The sequence below is a fragment of the Thalassophryne amazonica genome, chromosome 1 (assembly GCF_902500255.1).
Source record: "Thalassophryne amazonica chromosome 1, fThaAma1.1, whole genome shotgun sequence".
NCBI classification, from domain to species: domain Eukaryota; kingdom Metazoa; phylum Chordata; class Actinopteri; order Batrachoidiformes; family Batrachoididae; genus Thalassophryne; species Thalassophryne amazonica.
Genome location: NC_047103.1, coordinates 162816906 through 162842312, shown reverse-complemented (window position 1 = coordinate 162842312; position 25407 = coordinate 162816906). Strand labels below are relative to the sequence as shown.

Genomic DNA, 25407 nt, shown 5'->3' with positions numbered 1-25407 from the left:
ATGTTTCATTACTGCTCAGATGAATTGAAGGATGAACTTGTTTGAGCGCTCATTGCACCCGTATGTACACGGGCCCCCTCTGGGTGTGGTATAAGAAGGAGAGCTTGTGCAAACTCCAGGTTGCGTATAATGACTGTACAGAATCCTGCTCTAGAGACCCAGGAGTAGTAAGTGCCAGCAAGTTTTTTGTGATTTAGGGTTAAAACACCTTCCAGGCCACCCTGAGAAGATGATGTACAAGTTATATGTAGACTGCAGGGGTCCCAGAATAATCTTATTATGTACTTGACCAATCCAAGGTGTAGTTCTGTCAGATACCAATCTCATATGTAGAAACTGATATTTCTGCCTTTTATAGAAGGTGTATGCATTTTTAAATGGCATTTTTGCTGCTCTTATTATTAGATGCCCTTATTGAATTTGCATAAGCACTTTTTTAATATTAGGGTGATATAACAGCTTTTTACATTATATGTTTGTTTTTATGTATTGTATGTGATGGTATGTGTATTTGGACCTTGGAGTCTGCAATAAAGTTTAATTGATTAATTGTATTGGTTTTATGGCTTTATCTTATTTAATTGTATTGGTCTTGTGGCTTTATCTTATTTAATTGTATTGGTCTTGTGGTTTTATCTTATTTGATTGTATTGGTTTTGTGGCTTTATCTTATTTAATTGTATTGGTCTTGTGGTTTTATCTTATTCGATTGTATTGGTTTTGTGGCTTTATCTTATTTAATTGTATTGGTCTTGTGGTTTTATCTTATTTGATTGTATTGGTTTTGTGGCTTTATCTTATTTAATTGTATTGGTCTTGTGGCTTTATGTTGGGAAAGGGTCGTAACACGAACCCGCAACAGGGGGCGCAAAAGAACGGACAATGGATAAGACAAAGAGTAACAATTTAATGTTGTGAATCGCACAACGAAATACAGATACAGATAGTGCCAATGTACACAAGGTGACGTGCGGGCAGGCTTCGAAGATAGGAGACCTCTGGCGATCTGAGAGCCGGGACCCACACGGCTTCCACCACCAACGGCCTGAAGAACACCGGAGCCGCCAAGTCCTGAGTCCCCAGGTGGTCACCGTCTTCTGTTGCAGAACCCTGGTACTGGCTGGCAGAAGATGACAAAACAGTTAAGGTGAGTGTGTATCCACACACTCAGTAATCCTTGGAACTAGTTCCTTCGGGAGGGAGAACCTCCACCTCCAATAAAGAACAAACGTGCAGCTCCTGTCAGTCGCTTCCTTAGGAGGAGTGAGAGGCGAGGACGTCGCTGACTCACTGTATACCACTCCAGCAGGGACTGAGACGCAGGAACACGGCTGCAAAGCAGAATAATAATGATAATAATATCGTTAGATACAGCAGAGAAGATTACCTTTGACGGTAGTAGATTTCTCGGCGAGGAGGTGGAGTAATGATCCGGCTTTTGTAGAGCTGCAGGTGATTGGTGACAGCTGGTGTAAATGAGTGACAGCTTTTACTCTCTGTCTTGGCGCCCTCTCATGCTTGAAGCCCGCACTCCAAGCAGGGCGCCGACTGGTGGTGGTGGGCCAGCAGTACCTCCTCTTCAGCGGCCCACACAGCACTTTATCTTATTTAATTGTATTGGTTTTGTGGCTTTTTCTTATTTGATTGTATTGGTTTTGTGGTTTTATCTTATTTGATTGTATTGGTCTTGTGGCTTTATGTTATTTAATTGTATTGGTTTTGTGGCTTTATCTTATTTAATTGTATTGGTTTTGTGGCTTTATCTTATTTAATTGTATTGGTTTTGTGGCTTTATCTTATTTAATTGTATTGGTTTTGTGGCTTTATCTTATTTGATTGTATTGGTCTTGTGGCTTTATCTTATTTAATTGTATTGGTTTTGTGGCTTTATCTTATTTAATTGTATTGGTCTTGTGGCTTTATCTTATTTGATTGTATTGGTTTTGTGGCTTTATCTTATTTAATTGCATTGGTTTTGTGGCTTTATCTTATTTGATTGTATTGGTCTTGTGGCTTTATCTTATTTAATTGTATTTGTTTTGTGGCTTTATCTTATTTAATTGTATTGGTTTTGTGGTTTTATCTTATTTGATTGTATTGGTCTTGTGGCTTTATCTTATTTAATTGTATTGGTTTTGTGGCTTTATCTTATTTAATTGTATTGGTTGGTTTGTATGTTATGCTTAGCACAGATTAGCTCAGTGGGCGTGTCCCACAAAGCTCAGATGAGCTCAGTGGGCGTGTCCCACTGATCACGCAGGAATCCAAATATGGACTTCCCTGAGATACGTTAATTGTTTGTTTGTTTGTATGCTTCCTTGCGTTTTAAGAGTATTCAGGCCTAAAGTTTCATTATGGCTGGGAAGCTTCTGCAGATATCCAACTTTGATGTTCAACATGAAGGCCAAAGCATATTTTAAAAAGCACACTTTGCACAATCTGAAAGATCTGCATATTAGAGTGAACATTATGAGCCTCCTCAACCAAAGTCTGTTGCTCCATTCACGTTTCATTTTAAGTCCTCTGACTCGTACTTTCCTCTATTAGATCTGTTAAAAATGTCGGTGTCTGTTGCCCCGCCTCTGCCCATCGATGAGGTTAACCATGAGCTGGAAAATGTCAGCCTTGCAAACTTTACTTTTTTTTTTTTTAAGTGTAGCCATGGAACACTGAAAAGCTGTTTTTTGTGAAGAACAAGACCATTGAGTGTTGTGTATAAAAGGTCAGCATTTATGTGGAAGAAAAAGAGCTCAGCAAAGTGAGAAGCTGCTGGAAAGGACAGCCACAGTTCTCTGAAATGTCTGTAAACGATTATATAGGAAAAATTAAAAACTGTGGCCTTTAAAACTTACTTACCTCCACTAAGGAGCTCAATGGACTGATTTTCATTAAACGTGGTGGCGTTGTGGGCAAAAGAACTCATTCAGTTTTGGTGTGGATCTGGATTCAAGGGTGGTTCCAAGATTTTTTTTTTTTTTTTTTTTTTAGTTTGCGGTTTGGCGCCGCGTTGCTCGAAACCATAGAATATGCATGAATTTCCATAAAACTGAGCTGGACATGTGAGGCACGGACCGAGAAAGAAACCAGTAAGTTGTTGTGCAGAGCTGATTGCACGGCCAGATCTCTAAAACGTTTTTACTTTAGTAATTTTTTTCACTGTTTATTTATTTTGGCATTTCAACAATTCTATCCAAAATTTAACCATTTATGCCTAACAGACAATTTAACTCAAACACATCCGACCTTGATTTTGACCTTTCAAGGTCACCCAAGGTGAGAATTTCACATTAATCCCACATCTCAATTTCACGGACACACATTCCAGAAACACGCTGTTTGAAAGTTTGTCTATACTTTGGAAGACCTTCGTGAATCTGGGAGTGTTTCCGTGGTAAACCAGGACATTTAGAGTTCTAGGTTTTACTGTTGCTGAAATTTCATGTTCAAAATTTATTTAATTCCACCACATCCTACGACATATTTTAATAATCCCGTGGGTTTTCTGGACATGTCAGGGTTGGGCTAAAGTTGTACTACGGGCTACATGGTTAAGGTGCATTTGTTGTCATTCAGACGATGCTGACACATGAAAAGAGTGAAATTTGTGACTCGGGTTCAGCAGTGTATAACCAGAGTAATCAGAGATTTCTGACGTCCACCAATCCGGATCACCTCCAAAGTTTAATGGAGTCTTCCATGGCATAATATCTGTCTGCGGTGCAAATTTGTGGCGAATCCATGAAGTTGTTCTGACGTAATCCTTCAAAGACTATATAAAATGAAACTTAATCCACGATCTGGATCCACATCCAGATCACCTCCAAAATTTAATAGTGTCTTCCACAGCCTAATATGTATCTGTTTGGAAAATTTCGTCAAAATCCGTGAAGTAGTTTTGACATAATCCTTCAACGCATCTAAAGTGAAATCCTGATCCAGAATCCGGATTTGGATCCAGATCACCTCCAAAATTTAAGGGAGTCTTCCATGGCCTATTATGTATCTGTGGTGAAAATTTGGTGAGAATCTGTGTAGTAGTTTTGACGTAATCCTTCAAAGACTACATAAAGTGAAACTTGATCCAGAATCCAGTGGCCATATTTTGACCTCGGGTAAAAACTTTAACAGAACAAAAGAAAAAGTTCATAAAATGGAAAGAGAAAAGTGTTGAGTGCAGTTTTAAAAACAATTATGAGATTTCTAACACATAAGCATTGTTCAGGGGCAGCACGGTGGCTTAGTGGTTAGCACTGTTGCTTCACAGTGAGAAAGTCATGGGTTCGATTCCTGCCTGTGGTCTTTCTGTGTGGAGTTTGCGTGTTCTCCCCGTGTTTGCGTGGGTTCTCTCTGGGTGCTCCGGCTTCCTCCCACATCCAAAGACACGTGGGTTTGGTGGATTGGAAACTTTAAATTGTCCGTAGGTGTGCGTGCAGGTGTGAATGTGTTTGTCTGTTTGTGGCCCAAACAGACAGGGTGTACCCCGCCTCGCACTCTATAACTGCTGGGATAGGCTCCAGCGGCCCACGACCCTTAAGCAGTTGAAGATGAGTGTGTGTGTTTGTGTGTGTGCATTATTCGGTGCTGAGCCAAACTCTGTTACCATTGTCCCGGTCGCCCCTAATGTGGAATTTAAACTCTTTGCATTCAAACTTATTTTTTAATTCAAGGTCAATCACACTGGTACGTAGTGACTCAAGGTACAAAAACAGAAGATAACAGCTGTAAGACATTTTAACATCTGACTGACAGTTTTATATTTATCTCATGCTGAGCTCAAGTGGAAACCATCGAAAATAGAAGGTGGGGGGGGGGCTGGGCTGGGCTGGTGGGGAGGGGGGGAGCTACTGAGTCAGGGGATCCCATGATGACGTCAAGTGGTGCTGCAGCCTGTGCACACAATGAAGGGGGCGAAGGGGGGAGTGGTTACAGTTTAGATGAGGTTGTTGCCATGGCAGCAGTGTGGTGGCGGTGACGTGAACAGAGATCAAGCCCGTGTGCCAGTCCAGCCTGACTCAGAACGCTCTTAGTCTCTGAGAAACACGGAGAGGAGCAGTCAGAGCAGTTAAAGTTCTTCTCCGGGGTTTTAACAGCGAGATTAAAGTGAAATCCATCGAGCTGGTGTGCAGGTAAGAAGAGGATGTTTTCACTCTTTGTTGCATATTTTTCAGCAATGGGATCTTTAAAAAAAAAAAAAAAAAAGAAAAATCTGCAGAAATCTGCCAGGCTTTGGAACATGTGGCTCCTACTCTGATACATGTACATGAACAATTTTAATCACTGAAACAGCCAGACGGACAACGCCTGTTTCTTCCCGTGAGTTGTTGTTGTTGTTGTTGACACAGGTTTTGAAATGACTGCAGTCAGAGTGCACGATACCATCTGCCCCAAGGGGTCGGGGTCGCTCAATTTGGAACACGCCACACATGAGCCTCAGCACCTATCACTTTACAACCTCGTGCAGGACAAAGAAAAATAAACACGATCATGAGACTGATTATTTAGCTTCATCATCAGTGTCAAATTGTGTTTCAACAAAGTGTTTTTCTTATTTCCAACAACACATTTTAATATTAAGCTTCAAAAGAAGTGCCTTCATTCAGAAAAAAAAAAACTTAATTTACATTATAATCTGTAAATTTGGCCTAGTATGGTGGCTCAAGAGTGCAAAACATGACACAAAAGAAGACATTTATTAAAAAAAAGAAAAAATCTTGAAAAACCTACAGAATCAAACACAGATATTCTGGAAGTTACATGAACTCTGCAAACATAAAAAAAACAAAAAAACAAAACAAAAGAACATTAACATGTTTTGCACTTCAGTGCTCTTCACCTGCATCGACAAAATAAATAAATATCAATTCTCTGATTTTAGTGGATTGAAATCTGTGCATCGGCTTCACAATGTGTCCAGCAGACGTCCAGTGGGAAAGTTTCACAGCGCTTTACTTTTTCCACATTTTCTAATGGTACAGTTTTATGGCAAAATGGATGAAATTGATTTGTTTCCTCAAAATTCTACACACAATACTCCATAGTAAGAATGGAAAAAAATAGTTTTATTTCTTTTTTGAGATTTTTGCAAATTTATTTAAAAACAAAACCCTAAAAAAATCACATGCACATAAGTATTTACAGTCTTTGCCATGAAGCTCAAAATTGAGCTCAGGTGCATCCTGTTTCCACTGATCATCCTTGAGATGTTTCCACAGCTTAATTGGAGTCCACCTGGAGTAAATTCAGTTGATTGGACAGTATTTGGAAAGACACACACCTGTCTACATATAAGGTCCCACAGTTGACAGCATGAAGTCAAAGGAACTGTCTGTAGACCTCTGAGGCAGCATTGTCTTCAGGCACAATCTGGGAAAGGGAACAGAAACATTTCTGCTGCTTTGAAGGTCTCAATGAGCACAGTGGCCAACATCATCCATAAATGGAAGACATTCAGATTCACCATGACTCCTACAGCTGGCCGCCTGTCTAAACTGAGCGGGAGAAGGACCTTAGTCAGGGAGGTGATCAAGAGCCTGGAGCTCTGTCAGAGGTTCAGCATTCCTCTGTGGAGAGAGGAGAACCTTCAAGAAAGACAACCATCTCTGCAGCAATCCACCAATCAGGTCTATATGGTAGAGTTTCTAGACAGAAGCCACTCCTTAGTAAAAGGCACATGGCAGCCCACCTGGAGTTTGTCAAAAGACACCTGAAGGACTCTCAGACCATGACAAACAAAATTCTCTGGTCTGATGAGACAAAGATTGAACTCTTTGGTGTAAATGCCAGGCATCATGTTTGGAAGAAAGCAGGCACCATCCCTACAGTGAAGCATGGTGGTGGCAGCATCATGCTGTGGGGATGTTTTTTTGCACCAGGAACTGGGAGACTCGTCAGGATTGAGAGAAAGATGAATGTAGCAATGTACAGAGACATCCTGGATGAAAACCTGCTCCAGAGCGCTCTGACCTCAGACTGGGGTGACTGTTCATCTTTCAGCAGGACAGTAACCCTAAGCACACAGCCAAGGTATCAAATGAGTGGCTTCAGGACAACTCTGTGAATGTCCTTGAGTGGCCCAGCCACAGCCCAGACCTGAATCTGATTGAACATCTCTGGAGAGATCTGAAAATGTCTGTGCACAGACGCTCCCCATCCAACCGGATGGAGCTGTAGAGGTGCTGCAAAGAGGAATGGACAAAACTGCCCAAAGATAGGTGCACCAAGCTTGTGGCATCATATTCCAGAAGACTTGAGGCTATAATTGTTGGCAAAAGTGCATCAACAAAGTATTGAACGAAGGGTGTGAATACTTATGTACATGTGATTTTTTTTTTTGTTTTGTTTTTTTTTTTAGATTTTTATTTGTAATTAATTTGAAAAAGAAAAAATACATTTTTTTCCATTTGTTATTACGGGGTGTTGTGAGTTAAAAAGAAACTTACTACATTTTGGAATAAGGCTATAACATAACAAAATGTGGAAAAAGTGAAGGACTGTGAACACTGAACATGTGCTGAATCAAGAGCAGACAAAAATAATGAGATATGTGTCCAAAATATCTTAGACCTTTCCTTTTTATTATTATTATTATTATTATTATGTCCATCAAGGATGTAATAAAATCAGGACTCGCTGCCTCCGCCGAGCAAGCAGTATTCTGCAGGACAGAACACACCCCTCACACCACCTTTTTTCTTTGCTTCCATCCGGCAGGCGTTATCGGGCCTTTAAAGCCCACACCACAAGGCTGAAAAACAGCTTCTTTCCTAGAGCTGTTACAGAACTGAACAGACACGCCCAAGCTCCAGCTGGAACAATTGCGTTATTCTAATTAAAACAAGGGCAGACATGTGCAATAATTATTAACTTTTTAAATTTTAGGTATATTTATTACTGTTTTTAAGCTATTTAAGGAGTTTTATTAAGTTGGGTATTTTTACTGTTGATGTTTTAGAGGGATACGTGCAATATGGGACATGTGCAGCATGAGATAAGTGTAATATGGGACAATGACAATGTGGGATCAGTGACGAGTTATATTTGTCTCCGAGCTTGCCCCCCCCCAATCTCCTGATGTTTTTTTTTTATATTTATTGAAGTATGTGTATGGGTGAGTGTGTTTGAGGATTGTCATTGTTTTTGAGGATACACAAGCAAAGTTTGTTGTGTTGATTCCTGTGCAGTGACAATAAAGGTGATTCTGATTCTGATTGCATTTCTTAAAACAGCATATTATTATTATTAAAACAGCTGATTTTTTTAATTGCAGTATTTTTCTGTCTCCAACTGCAGTGTAACTAAAATATAAGATATGAAACAGACCAGAATATGAACTGTAGCCACAAACAGTTTGTGCTGGTGTGAGTCTAATTTGAGTTGTTTATCAGTATTTTAATTCTCGTGAGTCAGAAGCCAAAAGGAAAACTGCTCTGTCCATGCCAGTGCAGCTCTTTTCGCCGTCTGTTTGTGTGTGTCCTGATCCCCGTCAGGCCACGTGCACTGACACACCGTGACTTTAGTCCCGCACCTTGGCTATGAATAGAGCTGGAGGGGTGGAGGAGCTGTGATGCTGGTGCAGGTGCCCTGTGTTGTCCAAATGCAGATGAGTGCAGAGTGGGGGGTCACTGTGTTTGTGGCACAGCTGATTGTGTATCTATGACTTGATGATTAGAGCGAATGAAAATGAAGAAAAGAGCGTTTGTGCACGAAGACGCGATGGTTTAAATAATCTAAAGTCAGGGGTGGGGTCACGAGGTCACTGGCCCACTCTGGCTCGTGTCACTAAAAGACTCACACATTCCACAGATACTTTCACTTGCAGTGCCAGCATCACTGGTGGCTCAAGGGTGGGGCGAGGTGGGGCTGCCCCCCCCCCCCCCACAACACCCACATTATCCAAAACTCCCACAGTCTGCTGATGAAGCACAGCACAACACTCATATCACCCAAAGTGTGTGTGTGTGTATATATATATATATATATATATATATATACGAGGTCTGTCAATAAAGTATAGGTCCTTTTTATTTTTTTCAAAAACTATATGGATTTCATTCATATGTTTTTTACGTCAGACATGCTTGAACCCTCGTGCGCATGCGTGAGTTTTTCCACGCCTGTCGGTGACGTCATTCGCCTGTGAGCACTCCTTGTGGGAGGAGTCATCCAGCCCCTCGTCGGAATTCCTTTGTCTGAGAAGTTGCTGAGAGACTGGCGCTTTGTTTGATCAAAATTTTTTCTAAACCTGTGAGACACATCGAAGTGTAAGAAGCGTAAGTGTAAGCGGCGGCTGCAAGCCAACGCTGCAATCCGTCCGCACGTCTTTCATTAAAAAAAATCTCGCGACGCTCCGCCACAGGAAAAACACCTCTGTTGAAAGCCTTAAGGACAAGTTGGAACATGTCCAGCTGTTAAACAATTTCTCATATACTCACTCCACTGAAAGCCATCAAAAGCCGCCTGGATTTTACAAATGGTTATCAACACGGAGGTGTTTTTCCTGTGCCGCCGCACCGCGCCGGCTGCGTCCCGACGCGCGGACCCGTCCACACGTCTTTCATTAAAAAAATCTCCTTTAACAGTGGAATATCCGGATAAAATGCTGAAACCGACTTCTTCTGAAACTTCTCTGTTCTCTCACGACGTCCTGGATCAATAGAGCCTGAAATGTGGAGGTTTTCAGCTTGAAACAGGCTGACGACGGCGCCTGAGAGCGCTGAGCGACGTCTCGCACCGTGGGAAGTCCTTAAAGCGACAGTATCACCTCAAAATCTCTCATCAGCCATTAAAATTTTCACTGAAAACCAGCTTAATTTTTCGTCCACTTCAATGTGTCTCACAGGTTTAGAAAAATTTTGATCAAACAAAGCGCCAGTCTCTCAGCAACTTCTCAGACAAAGGAATTCCGACAAGGGGCTGGACGACTCCTCCCACAAGGAGTGCTCACAGGCGAATGATGTCACCGACAGGCGTGGAAAAACTCACGCATGCGCACGAGGGTTCAAGCATGTCTTACGTAAAAACATATGAATGAAATCCATATAGTTTTTGAAAAAAACTAAAAAGGACCTATACTTTATTGACAGACCTCGTATATATATATTCTTTCTTTAAATTGCAATTGCTCATTTTATCAAGTGTGTGTGCGTGTGTGTGCGTGTGTGTGTGTGTGTGTGTGTGTGTGTGTGTGTGTGTGTGTGCGTGTGTGGGCATGTCACAGAGACCAAATCAGCTTTATGTTATAGAGCAAAAAAGGGATTTTAGTTGTGTAATTCTGTGATGCATTACAGAAATCTAAGTCCAGCAGTTTAGTGCAAAACACAACAAATCAGCAAACACAAATGTGTTAATATTTGGGAAATTATTGTGTTTTTGGATTTGTTAATGCGCTCTGTGAAATGTTGTCATGTTCTTGGATTTGTTAATGTGTTTGGCACTTTAGGTCCTCCATAATTTGATGCTGACGTTTTGCTTATTGCAAGTGAATTTCTACAATTGCTATAATACAACTCCACACATGAAGCCTTTAACTCTTAGTTCTTATCACTGTGGTAGATTGAGACGTTTTAGTGACTTTAATACAGAAAATAAAATACAGAAAAATCTGGTGTGTCCAAACCTGAGACAGGCATGGTTCTGTCAGTGTACCACAGTGTAATGTTTGTCCCTCTGTAACTGCTTAAGACACTCTTTTCTACTCTTTCAGATGTTGTTCACACCCAAGGCCCACTTGATGGAAGCCTTTATGCTCGAGTGTGCAAAAAAGACTCCCTGGAGGGAGTGGTCACCATCAACGGCTTGCCAGTCCATGAACACCCTCTTACCAATGCTGAGAACCCTGTGCAGCACCTTCACCACCGCCTGCTGACCACCGAGCAAAGCCTTCCTGTGACAGGTCACGCTGCCCTTCCTGCTGTTGACCACACCCTCTCTGTGAGCAGCGACTCGGGAAATTCCACTGCTTCAATCAAGACTGACCGGACCGATGAGCACAGCCAGTCGGTGCAGGGTGGTGTGAACCATAATAACCCAACGACAAGCCACCCGCCCCTCAGCCCGCAGGAAAAACGGGAGCTGGACCAGCTTCTAAGTGGCCTTGAGGCACCTACTCATCAACACCAAGCCTACCTGTCCACGAGCCCAGGAGGAGGTGTCCGACATCTGGTCCCAGCACAGGTGCACGTCAACGGGGGGCGGACAAAGATCATTGGCGCCCCATCAACTGGGGAGCGTGAGACAGATATTCTCGATGACGAACTGCCCAATAGTCAAGAAGGCAACAGTGTGGACAGCTTGGGTACGCTCTCATCTCTAGAGGGTCAGGCGACACCAGCTGACCTCTACTACCAATCGCAGACACCTGTCAGTGTACAGAACGACGGGCCCTACCTTGAGAGAGGTGTTCTTGGTGAAAAGTTTAGCGAGATGCCTGTACATGGAGTACGAACCTCCGCAATGCAAGAGCAGAACATGGACGCTGTATCACCTCCAGTGGGATACAACAACTACCAGAATGGAGAAGGGATGTACCGCTCACAGTCTTTTGGAAACCAACCGACCAGCAGTCCAGAAACAAAGCCTAAATTAATGCCCAGAGCCCCCGAGAGGAGCACTAGTAGTCGGGAGGCCGTCCAAAGAGGTCTCAATACTTGGCACCAACATAGCCTTCCAGATGATCCATTCGGCCCCCCTCTTCAGTCGACCCACAGCTTGCCCCACTTCCCTACCACTGCTTCACAGCGGAACATTGAGCAGTCCATCGAGGCTCTCAACATGCTTATGCTCGACCTGGATCCAATCAACTCCCACATGTCCAAATCTCAGAGTGCACCTCCTGGGGATGACTGTAACAGTCTGTCCCAGGTGGCCTTCTCCCAGACCCTGACCAGACCTTCTTACCTGGCAGACTCTGCCATCCACACCTACAATAATTCCGGGTCACTCAACAACAACTTTCATCAACCAGTGCGGCCGGCTGGAAGAGTCTCAACGTTGCCCACCCAGAGCCCCGTTACAGAGTCCCTAGTGCATTCGACTCAGAGACCCAGTGCTAGCTACCAACTCCACAACCCCACCCCAATACAAACCCCTGAGCCCTACCTCCATGCACGGCCAGCATCAGCAGGACAAACAGCTCACCACAACCCAGCTGACTCTTCTTCTAGTTTCAGCCAGCAAGTGCCAGCAAAGCCTGCAATCTCGTACCCGGTCAGCAGTATCTCAAACTCTCCGGAGCTTCAGGGTTCGTCTCCTCACCCAGGTTACAGCGCCTCCTCTTCTCCCGTTCCCGCACTCGCCCCACAACCCAAAGATGCATCTTCATCATCTTTGCCTCGAGATCAAGATGCAGAGGAGGAAACACTCAACTTGGAAGGCCTTGTGGCTCACCGCATCGCCGGTAAGACTTTAGAGTCATTATCCAGAATAAATAAGTAGTTACTGTGCTATATTTATGAAGTCATGAAGGAGTTTTACAAACTTACTGAATGAGCAAATTTCCAGTATTGCTATTATATTTGAAGCTACACTTCAGTGTAGTTAATTTAGTGACTCTAAGTTGTTTTTCTTTGTAGCTTGTATTAAGTCCTACTAGAGGATAAGTCACTTTTTTTATTTTGCACAGGATAAGTCACACCTTTTTTCTATATGTGGAACTTATTTAAAACAGTTTTTAACTTGGGGCGAGTTTGACAACAGACAGGAACTCAGTATAGCACATGTGCACACCACAGCCTGTGCTGCTACTCAGTATAATTATTTTAACATTACAAAAATGAGCAAGGTGGACAAATAAACATGCAACATATTGGATATTATTTGACCCAGTTGGGACAAAAGAATTCATCAAATGCACACAAATTGCTTGCTCAGAGCATTGGAAACGATGCAATAAAAATGTGAGTCTATTTGATTGTTTTAAATAAACTCTTTATGTTGGACTTTTTATTTGTACTTTTATAATGGGAGTTTATTTTGTTTTGTGCATTGATTACTGGGAAAGCCCAATAATAATGATTATTATTATTATGAACAACCACATGATTTTTCAAGTGTATACGTTACACCGGGGTTGCAGGACTGCCCAAACCAGTTAGAACAATGTGACTTATACTCCAAAAATTTGGTAAGAAGCTATTGTGCAATTAGCATCTTTAACTGCAGGTTAATATCAGTTAACGATGAAGCGAAGATACAAATAAGGTGTGGAGAAGAACTTAAGTATATTTCAGAGTTTGCAGTCGATATGTCTTATTTTTAATTAAAAAACAACAACATACTGAGACTGTGTACCTTCTGGGTGAATATACTCAACAAAAATATAAACGCAACACTTTTGGTTTTGCTCCCATTTTGTATGAGATGAACTCAAAGATCTAAAACTTTTTCCACATACACAATATCACCATTTCCCTCAAATATTGTTCACAAACCAGTCTAAATCTGTGATAGTGACCACTTCTCCTTTGCTGAGATAATCCATCCCACCTCACAGGTGTGCCATATCAAGATGCTGATTAGACACCATGATTAGTGCACAGGTGTGCCTTAGACTGCCCACAATAAAAGGCCACTCTGAAAGGTGCAGTTTTGTTTTATTGGGGGGGGGGGGGGGGATACCAGTCAGTATCTGGTGTGACCACCATTTGCCTCATGCAGTGCAACACATCTCCTTCACATAGAGTTGATCAGGTTGTCAATTGTGGCCTGTGGAATGTTGGTCCACTCCTCTTCAATGGCTGTGCAAAGTTGCTGGATATTGGCAGGAACTGGTACATGCTGTCGTATACGCCGGTCCAGAGCATCCCAAACATGCTCAATGGGTGACATGTCCGGTGAGTATGCCGGCCATGCAAGAACTGGGACATTTTCAGCTTCCAAGAATTGTGTACAGATCCTTGCAACATGGGGCCGTGCATTATCCTGCTGCAACATGAGGTGATGTTCTTGGATGTATGGCACAACAATGGGCCTCAGGATCTCGTCACGGTATCTCTGTGCATTCAAAATGCCATCAATAAAATGCACCTGTGTTCTTCGTCCATAACAGATGCCTGCCCATACCATAACCCCACCGCCACCATGGGCCACTCGATCCACAACACTGACATCAGAAAACCGCTCACCCACACGACGCCACACACGCTGTCTGCCATCTGCCCTGAACAGTGTGAACCAGGATTTATCCGTGAAGAGAACACCTCTCCAATGTGCCAAACGCCAGCGAATGTGAGCATTTGCCCACTCAAGTCGGTTACGACGACGAACTGGAGTCAGGTCGAGACCCCGATGAGGACGACGAGCATGCAGATGAGCTTCCCTGAGACGGTTTCTGACAGTTTGTGCAGAAATTCTTTGGTTATGCAAACCGATTGTTTCAGCAGCTGTCCGAGTGGCTGGTCTCAGACGATCTTGGAGGTGAACATGCTGGATGTGGAGGTCCTGGGCTGGTGTGGTTACACGTGGTCTGCGGTTGTGAGGCTGGTTGGATGTACTGCCAAATTCTCTGAAACACCTTTGGAGACGGCTTATGGTAGAGAAATGAACATTCAATACACGAGCAACAGCTCTGGTTGACATTCCTGCTGTCAGCATGCCAATTGCACGCTCCCTCAAATCTTGCGACATCTGTGGCATTGTGCTGTATGATAAAACTGCACATTTCAGAGTGGCCTTTTATTGTGGGCAGTCTAAGGCACACCTGTGCACTAATCATGGTGTCTAATCAGCGTCTTGATATGGCACACCTGTGAGGTGGGATGGATTATCTCAGCAAAGGAGAAGTGCTCACTATCACAGATTTAGACTGGTTTGTGAACAATATTTGAGGGAAATGGTGATATTGTGTATGTGGAAAAAGTTTTAGATCTTTGAGTTCATCTCATACAAAATGGGAGCAAAACCAAAAGTGTTGCGTTTATATTTTTGTTGAGTATAGTCTACACAACACCCAGTAATGTATAGTAATTATTATATAAAATAATAATGTATTTTTTTAATCCATTCACAAAGACATGTGCAAGCTCCAAGGCGACCCCCAGTGGAACAAAAGTGTATCTTCTCAAGTTCAGAGTTTGATAGTGCAAGAACAATTTGCTGATTAACAAGGTGACAGCAGTCAACAATAATAAGTAATTTATCAAAACCTTTATATATATAAATATATATATATATATATATATATATAATAAATTTGAACTTTTTAAAATGACTAAGTGCACATCTGAGTTACCAGAACTTACTATAAAAAATTAAAATATGAATTGAAAATTGGAAAAAAAAGTTGGTAAATGTTTATTCACCAATATTAAAGACCGAGTTCATGTATGTATCTTTCGTAAGAGTTCATGAAGTTTTTTTATTTTTCACTTTTCTTTTGTTTTCGGTTTCTCTCACTGTCAATCATCACTCTGCTGCACGGACAACCGCTGCATCTTCCTCTGCACCTCCGTTACCTTCCACCTCCTCCTCCTCCTCCACTTCTCCCCTGACCTCCCTCTCTGAGAACAGAGTACAACGCTCGTATTCGGGGCATCAGTGAAAGCATGACCCCCCAGCAGTCTGACCGCCATCGCTCCTATTCTTTCTCTGGTTTGTCATTTTCTCTCATTTTTAATTTCCAGTTTTTCCACATTTTCCTGTATTTGCTTTGCTCATTGTCTCTTTCTCAAATGATCATTGTTCATTTTCTCATGGCTTTTCATTATCTTTTAGTTTTCACATTGATTTCTGACACTGTAGTCATCTTTTTGTTCTCACTCTATCTGTTCTACCATCAAAGGTGAAGAAGCAACGAGGTAATTGGGACATTAAGGTGCAAAAAAAGGAGGAAAAAAGGTTATCAAGAGGCCAACCTTCTGCAAGGAAGAAAAAGTCCTTTAAATGTAACATTTCCTCAATGAATAGAACCTGCAGACCTTTGGGTTCTGATCAATGCAAAGTACCTTAGCAAAATATTTAAATGTGTGTGTGCTCGCTTTTTGCAGCCAATCCCAGAAATGAACCTGGTTACTTTAAGTTTCTTGTTTTGGCACAAAAGTACTCAAGTTTTTGAACATTTTCTTCAGTCTGATCCTGAATTTTAATATTCAGAATAAGATGTGAGTATGAAGAGAAAAAAAATAGCCAAAGATTTTTATTAGACAATTTAATATATTTATTTATTGCTTTTGCTTATTTACTCGACCTCAGTTTAGTGTTGATTTATTGAAGTTTTTTCTCTTTTTAAAAGTCGAGGCCTGTACTTTTTATGCCAGTTATGTTCTGCAACAATCACTTTGACAGCTCTTAAGTTATGAAGTTGAGATTCCAGACAGTGCTGACCATTATGGGTTTTTTGGGGGTGGGGGAGCACTGGACATTAGTTTGGGTTCAGGTTCTGGCTGGAAAATTTGCAAATTTTAAAGGTCAAAGGTCAAATGTTTTATTCTGTTCCACTGACCAGGTGATCCTCGTGATTTTGGTGTTTTGTTGATATCTTTCATGGGTTTTGAAGTATCTTGGTATTTCGGGGTGTTTCAGGGGTTCGCTCCAGAGGGATGACCCCAGAGGTGACACACGAGACGGGCCGGCGCCGGACGACCAGTGAGGGCCAGTACCATAGCAGCCACGACAACAAGCCAGCGTTACCTTCACCGGATTTTACCGCCAATCTGGCTCTAAACCCAGGAGGATGTCCAAGAGAGGTACAACGTTTGACTTATAAAATAAAATACTGATGTAAACTTAACAAAAATGAACAAGCACAATATCAAAATGCAACACATTTCAATTAGATTCGGTTCTGCAGATGCTACAGAATATTGATTGAAAATGAATGAATTCAATTATTTTTTGTGTTTTTTACTTTTTTTTTTTTTTGCTATGTGCACAACCTGCTATGTTGCAAGTTGTGCTGGAAGCATTTTTGTACAAATGGTATTGTCTTGTTTTACCAAATTATTATTGGCAATATATATATATATATATATATATATATATATATATATATATATATATATATATATATATATATATATTGCTATAAACTGAAATTAAAACAAAAAGTTTACACCAAAATTCTGACAGTGAGACCATTTATGTATTTCAATTGTTCTTTTTTGACCATTTCACTTCATTCGTATTTAAATAATTTAGTCAGGTTCTGGGGTCAAAGAGGTGGACTCGAAGAGCTGAGGCAGGGGTAAAAAAAAAATGGCAAGACTTTATAAAAGTGAAGATGAGTTGTGGTTGAATTGCTAGTTGTGGAGGAACCGGATCTGGAGACCACTGCTTGTGGATGGGTTAGACAAGACCAGCAGAGCCAGGGTCAGGTGGACACAGGGGAACTGACCCAGGCCTGAGAACACACAGTGGAACTGAACTTTGTGGCCAGGGTGGAGCGGAGAGACCAGGACTTCATGCTGGCAGAGTGATTAGTAGCAGGTGTTTCAACAGTCACAGGTGTGAGGAATCAGCTCTGCTGCCTCAGGCCCTGGGGGAAGAAAGAAAAAAATAAGAGGCAGCACAACAAATTTAGTCATCTGATGTCAATTGAATTGAGTGGCGTGCACGCAAACAAGCACACCTAACTGCTTGGCCACCGTCCCTGTGGTAAATCCTAAATAAGTGTCATTTCAGCACATAAATTATACCTGAACTGGTTTAAATCATGGCAAACGTCTGAAGCACAGTGAGCAGAATGTGAAAATCTATTCTTCAAATTGCTGCCCACATCAGCAAGGTCCAATATGACAATTGAATGCAAAAATAGAAGCTCAGGATTTTGTTTTGTGTTTTTTAACACAGGGTCCCAAGAACAGCTACCGCGAGGTGTTTGAGGACGACGATGCAGACGGGTTTGTGGTCAGCTCCCCTCACAGAGCCGGTGGTGAGAATTCTCCTCTGACCCCGAGCGTCCCCGCGTCGCCACAGACTCCTTACTTCAACATGTGTAGGTTCAGCCTGCCTGCACACAGGGGGCACTCTCACGCCTACTAGTGGCACCCAAAGGCCACCTTTAAAAGCCAAAACATACATTAGCAAAAAAACAAAGCAAGCAGGGTTGTATATTTTTAGATGGTTGAAATGTTTTTTTATCAAAAATTTCTCAAGAATTTTGAGCAGTTGAAATGAAAATGTTGCAAATTTAATTGACTGCTTGGAAGTGTCGGAGAACACAAACCACTCTCTAATTATTTTAAAGTGAAATTTTATTATTTATCGCTTTTATTCTTACAAGTTTAGCTCTACAGTATTTAAAATGCAAATAAAACATTCCAAATGTTTAATCTCAATGAGACTAACTGGTTAAATAAAGGATATACGGTGCATCCGGAAAGTATTCACAGCGCTTCATTTTCCCCCATTTTGTTATGTTACAGTTTTATCCCCAAATACAGTAAATTCATTATTTTCCTCAGAATACAATGAAAGTTTTTTTTTATTTTTTATTTTTGCTAATTTATTTTTTTTTAAAAAGAAATCACATGTACATAAGTATTCACACACTTTGCTCAATATTTTCTTGATGCACATTTGGCAGCAATTGAATATGATTCCACAAGTTTGGTGCATCTATCTTTGGACAGTTTTGTCCATTCTTTTTTGCAGCACCTCTCAAGCTCTGGATCTGAACTTCTTCCATTTATGGATGATGGAGGCCACTATGCTCATTTTTGTACCCTTCCCAAAGTTTGGGCTTCGAGACAGGCCTGTCTCTGAGGTCTACAGACAATATTCCTTTGACTTCATGCTTGGTCTTGAGAACCATCCCTGGTTCTCAAGATCAGGCACCTAAGTGGCTCTACTCTACTCTTTTCTACTCTTCTATTTTACTCTTCCTTTTTAGATATTTAGATATACCTTAGTATACTAGCATAGTTCCACCTTAGAAGTGGAATAGAAGATACACCTTACTGAATTGTCATGCACTGTCAACTGTGGAACCTTATATGTAGACAGTTGTGTGTCTTTCCAAATTATGTCCAGTCAACTGAATTTACCAACGGGAAGACCATTGCAGGTCACAGCAAACTCATTTGCACCTAAATTAAATTAATTCATGGGTTTAAGATTCAAAATGGCGTCCAAAATGGCCACCAATAGACCCTTATCTCTAATCTCTGTGATATTTAAGTTGTTTATATGTTGTTTAAAGGTGTTTTAGTGAAAAACCCTATTTTGGTGGCCATCTTGGACGCCATCTTGGATAACTGGCTTGAGGCCAGTTTTTATCTTTGGGAACATCCTGATTGTGTTTTGGGTTCATCTAAGGAACCTAAAAATGTTGGTTTGGTTTAGTCCTGGGGGGTGCAAAGGTAGTGGTCGTAGCTCCCCTAGTATTACCACGAAGCCTTCGGCTGCAGTGTCCATTCAATTAGAGATCACATTTTTCATCACACATCATACGTCAGAGTTGTTGACACGGCAGTTTTATGTTTTTAAATCACTGCACAGCTATTAAAAAATAACAGTTAAATAACTGGTGTGAGAAAATAGACAATGTTTCAAAATTTTACAAAAAATGAAGTTTTAATTTTTAAAATCAATTTATGTTGTTTGCAAACTGTCATGGAGAAAGAGACCTGAAATGAGAAACATCTTCATTTTGACTAACAGGTCTAGAAATTGGAATCTATATTTTAAAAAGTACCTGATTCTGATTTTACTGCCTAAGATATATTTCAAAAGCCAAACTGTGTCAGTAGCAGATGAAGGGAAGTTGGTCCTCACAGTTATGAGCCTTGTACACGTCGGTATGTGTCTGCAGAGCGCCGCAGTGCTTGTTGTATGGGGGACAAGACGGCTCCATGTTGTCCTCCCAGGCCTTGTGCAGGTACGGCTGCCCGTCCACCCACAGCCACGTCCCACTCAGGAACCGCAAACCGATCCAGACGGGTCCTGTGATTCCAGAATTGAGCAATTCTTTCTTGATCAGCAGCATCTCTGTTTCCGACGCCACGCTGGCCAGATCTCCGTGATGCTCCCGGCAGTATTCCAGCGCTGCCTCCCACTGCTTCATCTCTCTCACCACGATCACGCTGTAGCAGAAAAATGGGTGTGGCTCATCATGTGAATCGTACCACTTATCTCCATGAATCAAACCGAAGTCTTCGTCTGATCTGTTCTGAAGCTCCCCCCTTTCCCAGAAAAACCTGGACACCTTCTCGCCTCCTGGCCAGAGCCAGAGGTCTCTGTTATTTGGGCTCCTTCTCAGGCCGATCCAGATGTATTTCTTAGGGTCTCCTTTTTGCTGAAGCTCTGTCATGTCGTGTTCGTTGCTGACTGGGGCCAGATCTGTATAGATCCTCTGACAGTGTGTCTGAGCAGTCAGCCACTCGAAACCATCTTTGACATAAACATACTTTCCCAAAGTGGCAGAAGAAGCCAGCAGCTGCAGCAGCAGGATGAAGGCTGGAGACATCTTGTCCTCTGTCAAACGAAGGGACACTCCCGCGTATTTAAGTGACGTCTCGTGCTCGGTATTTGCGTAGAGCACCTGCTCTCTCTCTCTCTCTCTCTCTCTCTTTCTCTCTGTCTCACCTTGACTGAACCAGCTGCCGACTCTCTTCTTCTTCAGACTGATCATACTCACCCCGACAGCAGCTTTCTTCTCCTTTATTCAAGGCATAAATGCAAAAAGACAACAAACCATCCTCCTTAAAAATTAGACTCTTTTGTCCCTCAGGCCATCAGGCTGTACTACTCCTCACTCAGGGGGAGGAGGAGTAACAGGAAGACAGAGGACGGGAAGGAGAGGAACAGTAGTAGCTAGTAAACCAGTAGTGATCATTATGTCTGATATTTATATTTGTGTGTTTTTATATATTTGCATTTTTTTTTTTTTTTTACTTTCACTTTTGATACTCTGTGTGCTTCTTACCCTGTGTGCTGTTATACAATACTGCTGGAACCACAATTTCCCTGAGGGAGTCTTCCCAAGGGATCGATAAAGTTCTATCTAATCTAATCTAATCTAAGACTTTGGTTTTAACTTTTCAGATTTCCAACTGTCTTCAACTGATGGTACCAGAAGAAACTTCAGTACTAGAAATGGCCACTTATTAATTGATCAGCAGTTAAAAACATATTTAAAACAAAAACATTTAGATAAATTGATTAAAATGTTTTTAAAGAAAAGTCATAAAAAATAAAATAGTGAGAGTTGATATCCAGATAAACACAGAAAAATCTGTATGTTTTAAGGGAACCACCTTGGCTCCTGGATGGCAACCACCCAGGCAGACAACAGATCGACGGCCACTTCTCAAAAATGAACCATCTGTCTAGCACAGCCAGGTGACACGTGGGCATGTCCTTGGTCTTCTCCAGCTGCTGGGGTCCTCAACTCTGAGGCACCTGCTTGCTGGATCAAGTGACATGTTTTACCGTTTCAAAATGTAAAAAATAAAAAATAATTTTTAAAAAGTTGCACGTTTTGTATTTGAATGCGTTCAACTGGACGAATGTGGTTGATGAGCTGAATGTGTTGGCTAATCTTTCACACAATATTTTGTTACATTTTCACTTCCTCCTAATTTAAGAATTTTGTTAAAAACACTTCAGTCATATGTCACCAGATAAACAGATAAAGCTCGTGGGCTACATGTTGATAATCGGGCAGTGTTTTGGACAAACTGTCCTTTCAAGCAAATTCTTAATTTGCTTCTTAATCCTCTTTGGATTTGGAAGGAAAATAAGCATCCTGCGTTTTCACCTTTGAAACCCAAATTTACAAAGATCACCTGGAAATGGGAATTTGACTATGAAATAAGGACGTCTGACACTCTGAGGGAACGTACCCATAGAAGCTTTAACTATTTTCCATCAACTAAATTGTGCATTTTGGGGTTTTTTGAAACTTTTCGCTGGACATTTTTTGAGTTTTTGAAGAGTCTTTGTTCTGTTTGTTGGCTGCTGATGCTGATTTGAACACATCAGGCCTGTTTTCTTGCTTCACTTATATTTAAAACACACCTGCACACTTCAGATGCTCTCAGATCAGGAGTGTGCACAGGCCCCGACTTCCCGCGTGCACTCGGTCCTGCACACACTTGTTGCAGTAAGAAGTCACTCTGTGGCACACACTTTAATTCCACTTCATGCTGCTCTCCTGTGGTCACATGCATTTGCTTTCTTTCAAGAGTTTATTTCCAAAACCTTAAAAATTTTGAATATGTAGTTGTTTTTTTTATTATTGTCTCACTCAGTTAATGACATAAAATGCAGAGTTTCTGGAAAATCTAAATTCCTGATTGTGTCATCTTGCACTTTGTAAATTATAACAATTTTTCTAATGCTGTGGCCATACAATTTTTGGAAATCACTCTTGTTGGATGGCCTTGTATACTTTCTTCATCATGCATGGCAACATGAATGCTCATCACGTGTTGCGGGTTCATCCAGTCATAATGGAAACAGTCTATGGTCATAATGAAAACATCTGGTCTTTGACTGTTGCACCATCTGCTTCCATTACAATAAATGTGTATAAATGTGTATTTGTAAGGTGTGTGCTGACTGGCTCGTTTACAGCTGCGGCCCAATTCCACACTTTAACTAAAAGCAAAAATGCAGAATCATCACAGTAATTTGAATTTTTCTATTTATATGCATGCAACACACCAATTCAAAATAAGAAATATTGACCACTTTAATTTTTAGTTCATTGCTATGATAATCCATAATTATGAGCTACTGAATCAAATATGTGCTTATCTGTATATTATTTAATTTAATTTTATTTATTTATTTTAGTCAGGCAGGCTGGTCAGGAACGGTCGGACACAAATGCAAGGCTCGAACAAACAGCTCTGGTTTTTAAAAGACTTTACTGAGGTGGACACGGGTCACCAGTCCAAAAAACACAGCAGTACAAAAATTGTCAGGCTAGGGAGTGGCCGATCAAACAGGCATGAGGTCAGGAACACAATAAGGCAGGCAGGACTAAGGACCGCAAGGAACAGTGCTGGAGAGAAGGCACAAGGCGCATCAATCTGGCAAAGAACTACAGCACTCAGTCAGCCTTTTGTAACCCCAGGTCATGAGCTGCAAATTATGAACAGGTGTGCGTGGAAAGCACCAGAACAAGCGTGTGGCCTGAGAGAGTGAAACGCCCACCACCAAGTACCCAGAGACAGACAAGAGAGATAGGGACAGAAAAACCCAAGCAGGAAAAAAACCAACAAGAGAACTAACACCAGACGAAAATAATGAAAACTAATCCATGAAAACAGAGCATCCCAAAACTGAGACAAAATCCAAAGCCTGACATTTTTTTAAATCATAAGCCCTAATTTTGAAATTAAATTAGATATTGAGCTATAATTATGAGACCCTAAATCTGTTATGAGATGATACATCATTGCTGGATATTGTAAATTGTTTTAATAAGATACAATGTTATCATCATTTGGGGTATAACGATACATTTTTTCCTCATTTGTATCGCGACACCATGAAACATCAACTTCTGCACTGAAGAAATCATGACCTCTTGCAGAAGAATCAAATGATTTAGAAATTATACAAATAGGAAACATAACATGATGAATTACAAATTATACTTCAGAATAATTCATTTCTTTCAAGTTAAAACATTTACCACAGATTACTTTCTACATTATTCACGTGAATATTAATGTAATTATGTATCACTATAATCAATAGATGTGGAGTCCCCTGCACTTGTTACCAAATGCTTGTTTGGACATACCATCGTTTATACAAGATACTAAGTGATTATTAAAAACTACCAAGCTAAAATCATTCAATCCTGAGTGATAATTATGAGACTCTTAACCTGTTATGAGATACTACATGATTGTTTTTCTCATTACATTGATTTTTAGAGTTCATGAAAAAAAAAAAATTAAACCAACAATCAAATGCATATTTTTAAGCACTTGCGCAAAACATGTTGGAAAAAATGAGATTCTCAATTTGAAAAATTTTAGAAATCTTAAATATTTGTTTATGAAATGTTAAACTGTCACAGGTGTTGTCAAAACTTATTTATTAATCAACCAATCAGATCTTGCCAGTGCATTGCCACATTGTATTGACTGTGATGTATCTGCTGCCCCCTGCTGCTTCCAAACCATATGGAACCACTTGATGCTAAATGCTACAAACCTTTGCACCAAGGCGTGTCTTCCTTCTGTCAAACTCTTTTTTTTTTCTCTTCATTTTTGCTGTCAGACTCCAGTAATGGGGAGAAAGGTAAGAGTGTTTATTTGGAAGCACCCACCTGTACCCACCGGGCCACGCCTACATGGACATAGGGTTCTTTTTTCTAGTTTGTGTGTGCCACACTATAGCCTGCTGTATTCTTTTTCATTTCCACTGGATGTTGATTTTCTGAGAGCGATTCGGCTCCTTAAAACTGCTTGCTTTTTGATTGTGGATGTAAAAATGTGAACAGTTCTCCTGCGTGAGCTGTGTTGTTTGTGTTTTTTTTTTTTTTCCTCAGATAATCACAGTTTTGGAGACTCCAGATCGCAGCACTTCAACCCTCCTCTCTCCTCCAGCAGCCCCATCTGCAGCGCTGACGGGTGAGTAGAAGAACGAGACATTTATTTTATCACAGCCTCATTAAAACACAAATGTGCTGACCCTCCTTTGACCCTCCTGCCACCATTCAAACTTACTCACAAAAGCATTCAGTAAATTAAAAAGTAGTGAGCTTCCAGTTTTTCACATGCAGTTGCATTCACACACCACCATGTGGCGCCACTAGCATTGGAAAATGTCCCAGAAAACACATTTACTAGGGGAGCTACACTACATTTGCACCCCCAGAACTAAACCAAACCAACTTTTTTAGGTTCCTTAGATGACCCCAAAAACACAATCAGGATGTTCCCAAAAATAAAAACTGGCTTCAAGCCAAGATGGCATCCAAAATAGGGTTTTTTCTCACTAAAACACCTTTAAACAACATATAAACAACTTCCTGCTATGTATTTTAATGGTAAGGGTCTATTGGCAGCCATTTTGGATGCCATTTTGAATCTTAAACCCATGAATGAATTTAGTTTAGGCAGAAATGAGTTTGCTGTGACATACAATGGTCTTCCCATTGAACCTCTGTGATATTTAAGTTGTTTATATGTTGTTTAAAGGTGTTTCAGTGAAAAACCCTATTTTGGCGGACATCTTGGACGCCATCTTGGCTAACTGGCTTGAGGCCAGTTTTTATTTTTGGGAACATCCTGATTGTGTTTTGGGGTCATCTAAGGAAACTAAAAAAGTTGGTTTGGCTTAGTCCTGGGGGGAGGGTGCAAAGGTAGTGGTCGTAGCTCCCCTAGTAATTGCAGCTGACTGCAGAAATGCTTGCCGAGTTGCAGCTGGAGCTGCAGCTGGATGGTGGTCGGTCACTTGGAGGTTCTTAGCTTTACATCAATTTCTCACTTGTGCTAATTGACGGAGTAG

General features: G+C 41.2%; 1 protein-coding gene across 1 annotated transcript in view; it reads left to right on the top strand.

Annotated features, from left to right (window-relative positions):
• Positions 1 to 25407, top strand: part of tns1a (tensin 1a) — a 278657-nt gene that overhangs the window by 232198 nt on the left and 21052 nt on the right. Inside the window, exons 18-23 of the mRNA XM_034178303.1 lie at positions 10703 to 12394; positions 15505 to 15585; positions 16516 to 16679; positions 17782 to 17926; positions 24175 to 24195; positions 24446 to 24527. Of these exons, the coding sequence (XP_034034194.1) occupies positions 10703 to 12394; positions 15505 to 15585; positions 16516 to 16679; positions 17782 to 17926; positions 24175 to 24195; positions 24446 to 24527 (2185 nt within the window). The remainder of the gene's footprint in view (positions 1 to 10702; positions 12395 to 15504; positions 15586 to 16515; positions 16680 to 17781; positions 17927 to 24174; positions 24196 to 24445; positions 24528 to 25407) is intronic.